This window comes from Rhagoletis pomonella, unplaced genomic scaffold (assembly GCF_013731165.1).
Source record: "Rhagoletis pomonella isolate Grant_MI unplaced genomic scaffold, Rhpom_1.0 Rhpom_scaffold_00005, whole genome shotgun sequence".
In the NCBI taxonomy this organism is placed as follows: domain Eukaryota; kingdom Metazoa; phylum Arthropoda; class Insecta; order Diptera; family Tephritidae; genus Rhagoletis; species Rhagoletis pomonella.
The window spans coordinates 5,581,596-5,588,858 of record NW_023458559.1 but is presented as its reverse complement, the minus strand read 5'-3'; the positions used below and the strand labels follow the sequence as shown (position 1 = coordinate 5,588,858).

The 7,263-nt window shown below is 38.9% G+C and overlaps 1 protein-coding gene across 1 annotated transcript in view; it reads left to right on the top strand.

Moving 5' to 3' along the window:
* LOC118739766 overlaps positions 1 to 4,111 on the top strand; it is a 6,209-nt gene extending 2,098 nt beyond the window's left edge. The window contains exon 4 of the mRNA XM_036471273.1: positions 3,117 to 4,111. Within this exon, the coding sequence (XP_036327166.1) occupies positions 3,117 to 4,111 (995 nt within the window). The remainder of the gene's footprint in view (positions 1 to 3,116) is intronic.
* Positions 4,112 to 7,263: the final 3,152 nt, after the last annotated feature.

Here is a 7,263-nt window from a genome sequence, read left to right as displayed (position 1 = left end):
ACCTCCTCAAAAATATTTCCAACAGTCATATTTCTATTGTAATATGTCATTTATTTTATCAATTAAATTGAGTTAGATTTTCAACCAGAGTTGAGTTAGATTTCAACCCTCCTCAAACATATTTTCTGCTGTAAGGCTTCTTAAAAATCTTTAGTTTCGACACCCACAATGGCAATATTTCATTTATTTTATCAATTTAATTGAGTAAAAATTTTAAAATAGGTGGAAACCCTTCTAAAAAATTTTTCCAACAGTCATCTTTCTAAACTCTATTTAATTTGATACCCACATTGCAATATTTAATTTATTTTATAAATTTAGCCGAGTTAAAACTTGTAAATAGGTGGCAACCCTCCACAAATATATTTCCAAGAGTAACCTTTCTGAAACCTATTTTATTTGATTCCCACATGGCAATACTTCATCTATTTTATCACTTTAATCGATTTAAAATTTTCAAATAGGTGGCAGCCCTTCTCAAAAATATTTCCAACAGTTATCTTTCTGAAACCTATTTAATTTTATATCCATATTGCAATATTGCATGTATTTATCAATTTGACTGAGTTAAAATTTCTAAATAGGTGGAAACCCTCTTCAAAAATGTCTCCAACACTCATATTTCTTAAACCTCTTTAATTGGACACCTATATGATAAGTAATTTATTTTATCAATTAAATTGAGGTAAATTTTAAAACAGATAACAACCCTCCTCAAACATATTTTCGGCTGTAAGCCTTCTCAAAAATCTAAAGTTTGATATCCATATTGAAATACTTCATTTATTTTATCAATTTAATTGAACTAAAATTTTCAAATAGGTGGCAACCCTCCTTAAAAATATTTCCAACAGTTCCTAGACGTCTTTAATTTTATACCTATATTATAATGGGTCATTCATTTTACCTTCAAATTGAGTTGAATTTTCAAACATGTGGCAGCCCTCCTCAAAAGTATTCCAGCAGATATCTTTCTGACCCCTATTTAATTTTATACCCACATTGCAATATTTCATTCACTTTATCAATATAAATGAGTTAAAATTTTTAAAAAGTATTCCAACAGATATCTTATTTAACCCTATTTAATTTTATACCCACTTTGCAATATTTTTTTTTTATCAATTTAACTGACTTAGTATTTTCAAATAGGTGGTAGCCGCCTTAAAAAAATATTTCCATCAGTTGTCTTTCTTAAACCTCTTTAATCTGATACCCGTATTGTAATATTTCATTTGTTTTATCAATATAACTGGATTTAAAAATTTTCAAACAGGTGGCAAAGCTCCAATTGAGTTAAATTGTCAAACCGGTGACGACACTCCACAAACATATTTTCGGCTGTAAGCCTTCTTAAAAATCTAAAGTTTGATACCCAAATGACCGTATTTCATTTATTTTATCATAATAACTGAGTTTGATATTTCAAAGATGTGGCAATTTGACTCAAAAATATTTCCGGCAGTTATCTTTCTTAAACCTCTTAAATTTAATATCTATATTGTAATAAATCATTTAGTTTATCAACTAAATTGCGCTAATTTTTTAACAGGTGGCGACCCTCCTTTAAAATATTTTTGACTGTAAGCCTTCTTAAAACGCTTTAGTTTGTTACGCACATATCAATATTTCATTTACTTTATCAATTTAACTGAGTTAAAATTTTAAAATTGGTGGCAACCCTTCTCAAATATATTTCCAACCGTTATCTTTCTTAAACCTCTTTAATTTGATACTCATATTGTAATATTTAATTTATTTTATCCATGTACTTTAGTTAAATTTTCAAACAGGTGGCAACCCTCTTCAAACATATTTTCGGCTGTTAGCCTTCGTAAAACTCTTTACTTTGACACCCACATGGCAATATTTCATTTATTTTATCAATTTGACTGAGCAAAAATTTTCAAATAGCTGGCAACCCTCGTCAAAGATATTTCCAGCAGTTTTCTTTCTTAATCTCTCTTTTATTTAATTTGATACCCATATTGTAATAATTTGTTTATTTGATCAATATAATTGGGTTTAAAAATTTTCAAATAGGTGGCAACCCTCCAATTTTTTGCGATATCATTGGTTCTGGTATTATACCTAGCCGTTCTCGAGTTTTGACGACCGTGACATACGAACACAACATGTTTATATATATAGATATAATCTCAATCAAAGCTCGTTAGCTGTCAAATTGGTTGTGCTGGTTATTCACACAACTCGAGGAAAAGTTAAACTTCTTCTCTGTGCCACCGTGGTCACTTGTTTCTGCTACACATATTATACTATTTAAATATATTTTAACGGAATATTATATTAAAAATACCTTTACAAACCTCTTTTCCTTACTAGCGTCAAATTTTGTTTAGTTTTACATTTGACATTCCTCCTCTTCTTTGCAAGTATAATCGTTAAAACTAGGTTGGACACCAAAAAGTTATCGGTTGAATATGGGATAATTTTATTCTAATTTTTGTTGTTGGTGTTTCCGACATGGTGGCAGTGTGATTTAATGTGGAACGATTTTCCGTCGTCCTTTGTAAAATTTAATTTTATAATTATAATTTTGTATGGCTAATCTCTTTTTCTAACTACAGATTAGGGAGTTAAGCTCGAAAATGTGGATAATCTTTTTATATGTAAAGCTATTATTATGCGATTCAGTAACATACATACACATGTAGGTTAGGTTAGAAATTAAATATTAACTTCACTTTATTTTATTCAATTTGCTGATTTATTTTATTTGTATTCATTTTCATTGTAAATTCTTTTAATACATGAAATCATCGGTATGATTGATAAAATATGACACTTGTATATACTTGTGACTCAAGGGCGTTAAAATATCTTGAAAACGCCGCATCAATTACTGTTTTTGAGCTTGTAGTTTGAGCATTCTATTTGTATATGTTCCTAAATTTAGTTTTTATTTGAGGAATTTAATCTGTGGTTCTGCTTCATCTGTCGCTAGGTTTACGCTAAAGTTACGAATACATATAACATACCATCTTTTGTTTGCAAAACGGGTAGCTAAATTAATTTGTTCGGCATTTCCTCATACTCTCGTCTTCTCTTTGTGCAATCTTGTATTAGCTCTGATCCGGTACTCAATGAATTTACAGGTTTTTATTCGAACTTGCAGGAAGTTACAAAAATCAACAATAGCAGCATCAACATATACAGCATCATAATGAGCAGCGCCACTGAAAGCTTGGATGTTGGTAGTGGCAAAGTGTCCGAGACAGAGCCGTCCATGAGAAGACCGATTGCGGAAATGGACCCTTTCAAGCACGCATCACGACTGGTTCGGTCGCTTACAAATGTGCTCAACGTAGAGAAGGCAGTACGAGCGAGGTCGTCACCACCAGCGGTGCAGGATAGCACGCCACAGGCGAAAGCAGTGCGATCGCGCGGAGAATATATGTCGGAGCTAGGCGATGCAATCAAGAAGCTGATGGATGTAATGCGCCCACCTCAGCGCTCAATCAACAACAACATGAGGGACATTGTCAGCCAAATAGCAAAGTTGCATGCAAATGCACATGAGGAGTACATCAGAATAAAAGAAGACAGACGGAACGTCCTCATCACGACTGCGGAAACCCCCCCAAAGAGGCCCCGCGACGAAAACCAGCCGAAGCGAAGAACGCCACCTAAGAAGAACAAAACCACACATGAAGAGGTGCCAAGGAAGTCTGAAACCATCTTGAGTAAGGAGGCGAAAGATAGTCGCCCTACCAAGAACAAAGAAAAGGAGGAGCAAAAAGGAAAAGGCTGGATAGCGGTGAAATGTAAACCACGAAGCAGCAAGAAGACAACGTACAAGCCGCCCCCACGTCTCGATGCTATAGTTATAGCGCGAAATGGAGATATGTCCTACAGCGACATATTAAGGGCGATGAAAAAATATGATGCTTTGCAAAAACTCGGCGAGAATGTATCGCGAATTAGGAAGACGGCCAAAGGCGAAGTCCTGCTGGAGCTGAAGGAAACGCAAATGAAAAGCATGGGAGAGTTTAAGAGCGGAATATGTAAAGTGCTAGGCGATCAGGTACAAAGCGCTTACCCACGAAGTAATGTCGAAATTCGGGACCTTTACGAGATCACCACGAAATAAGACATTACCGAGGCCATCCGCACCTAAATAAGGGATTTAAACCATTTCGGCGAACCGTCGATCAGAAGCATCAGGGCGGCGTACGCGGGTACGCAAACGGCGCTGGTAAGCCTTCCCACGCTGGAGGCTAGGCTACTGCTAGACGCACGGAAAGTAAAGATAGGCTGGGTAGTGTGCAGGATAAGAGAGAAGCCGAATCCATAAAAGTGCTTTAGGTGTTTTGAATACGGACATCTGGCGAGAGCGTGCAGCAACCCAGAAGATAGAAGTCAGTGCTGTCTCAAATGTGGAGAAAAGGGCACTTCGCGAAAGCGTGCAAGAAAAAACCGACCTGTAGCGCGTGCAAGAACAAGGGAAGGGAAAACTCGGATCATCAAATAGGTAGCCGGAAATGTCCCCTTTACCAAGAAGCTTGCAAAATCTTCAAAAAATGAGAGTCATTCAGCTAAATCTAAACCATTCCGAGGCAGCGCAGGAACTGCTCATGCAGACTGTGTACGAATAGAAAGTGGATTTAGCAATAATAAGTGAGCAGTACAAAAACATGGACGCCGCAACATGGACATCTGATTGCACAAACAAAGCCGCCATATGGGCCTGTGGAGGCCAAGCTCTCCAAGAAAAGCCGCTATTAGGAAAAGCCTACTACACGCGGGCGAAGATCTGTGGAATCAACTTCTATAGCTGTTACTTACCACCGAGCCTGCCACAAAGTGATTTTGAAAAAACCCTGGACGAATTGGTACGAGAAGCCCTGACTACTACGATGAACGTGGTGGCAGGCGATTTCAATGCGTGGGCAATGGAATGGGGCAGAATCTGTACGAACAGACGGGGAGATGCTCTGCTCAAGGCGTTTTCGTTGCTGGACGTAGTGCTGTTAAATACGGGAAACAGGAAAACCCTTTCGAAAAAAAAACGGTCGTGGCTCGGTGATTGACATCACGTTCGCTAGCAGTTCCTTAGTGCGGTCAACAAGCAAATCATCGGGTACGCTGACGATATCGTAGTAACAGCAGTGGCTAAGGAACTCAACGAAATAGAGATTCTATGCAATAATACCGCGCAAAAATCAAAAACTAGCTCACGGCAACAAAGCTTCAACTAGCGGGACAAAAAACGGAAGCGGTGTTGATTACAAGCAGGAACAAGTAAGAAAGTCTAAGTTCGGGCGGAGCCGAACATTAAATACCCGGCGCAAGTATTAAATATATGTTTTCCACCTTTCCGAAAGCTACCACTACATGATAAGCCGGGGTGTATACATTTTAAGTAAATTAGCGTCCTTAAATTTCGAAATATTGAAATTTCAACCATATCTGAAATTTACCGTTATATGAAAAGCGGCCTCAATTTTAGTCCGATTTCAACAATTTTCGCCGGTTTGCTTTTATGTGGCAAGCACAATAACCAGACCGAGCTTGGTACAAATTGCTAGAACGGTTAGCGAGATACATATATGTGATCATAAGTGGGCGGGGCCACGCCCATTTTCCAAAATTTTATCATAAACGTATTTCTTGGTAAAGAATTGTTGCAATCATCAATTTTGAATAAATTAGCTTCAATATTTACTGATTTATCGAAGATTTTGTATTTCTCGAAATTACCGTTATATGGGATGTGGGCGTGGTTATTGTCCGATTTTAGAAATTTTCGGCCAGTTGGTATGCTGTACCAGGACCAACAACTGTGCCAAGTTTGGAAGAAATTGGTGTAGCGGTTACCAAGATATACACATGTAACCATAAGTGGGCGTGGTTACGCCCATTTTCCAAAAATTTATAATATTCATGTTTTCCGTCTGAAACTCATTGTAAGTATCAATTTTGAGTGAATTATCTTCAGTAGTTACTAAAATATCGCAGTTTTCGTATTTCTTAAAATTACCGTTATATGGGAGGTAGGCGTGGTTATTATCCGATTTCGCCCATTTTCAATACCATCCGTCCCACGCCCAAAAGAAGTTCACGTACCAAGTTTCGTTAAGATATCTCAATTTTTACTCGAGTTATCGTGTGCACAGACGGACGGACGGACGGACGGACGGACGGACGGACGGACGGACGGACGGACGGACGGACGGACGGACAGACAGTCACCGCTTAATCGATTTCTCTTTTCATTCTGATCATTTATGTATACATTTGTCTATATCTATCTCGATTCGTTTTGCCTGTTACAAACAACCGTTATGTGAACAAAGTTATAATACCCTTGTGCACAAGTGCGCTCGGGTATAAAAAGGTAGAAAATGCTACGTTTAACATTGACGGGTATAGCATCACGACACAGCAGTCGTTGAAGTACTTGGGCGTGACGATAGACGCGAGACTCAACTACAAGGCGCACATCGACAAAGCTTGTGAGAAAGCGGCAAGGGTTACGGCCGCGCTAACGAGGATAATGGCCAACATTGGCGGACCAAGTCAGAGCAGGCGAGCACTCCTAGGTAAAGTGAGTCAGTCTATACTAATGTATGCTGCGCCCATCTGGGGGCCAGCGCTCCAGCAGAAAACATATGCTAAGACAGCGAAGTCAGTGACTCAGCTAAACGCTATCAGGGTTGTCTGTGCATTCCGCACTGTTTCACACGAGGCCGTTGGAGTCATAGCGGGCATCTTGCCACCAGATATAATGGCCATGGAACTTAAGAGAATTTTCGACAAAGTCAAGAAACATCGGCAGGCGACTAACAGGCGAAGAACGGAAAGAAGAAAGACAGACTAGCTTAAACGAGTGGCAGAGACGCTGGGATGCGACCACGAAAGGAAGGTGGACGCACATGCTAATCGGTAACGTTCAAGCGTGGGTTGAGAGGAAACACGGCGAGACTGATTACTATCTAATACAGTTTCGGACGGGGCACGGCTATATTGGAAAATATTTAAATAAGTACGGACACGATGACGATTTTCTTTTCCTGCCCGAAGTATGACGCCGACAAAGCAGACCTAGAAAAGCTGATAAACGATCGAGTGGCGGCAGAAAATATTGTGCACCACATGATGCAATCTAGAATGGTGTGGAGTAGAGTCAAAGCGTGGTCCGCTATAGCCCTTCAGGAAATTAGAAGGAAAGAGTGGCAGCGCAGTAGCGATAATAGAAGACTGAACGAGAGGTAGGCCAGAAAGGCGTGTGTGAAGAGCCAA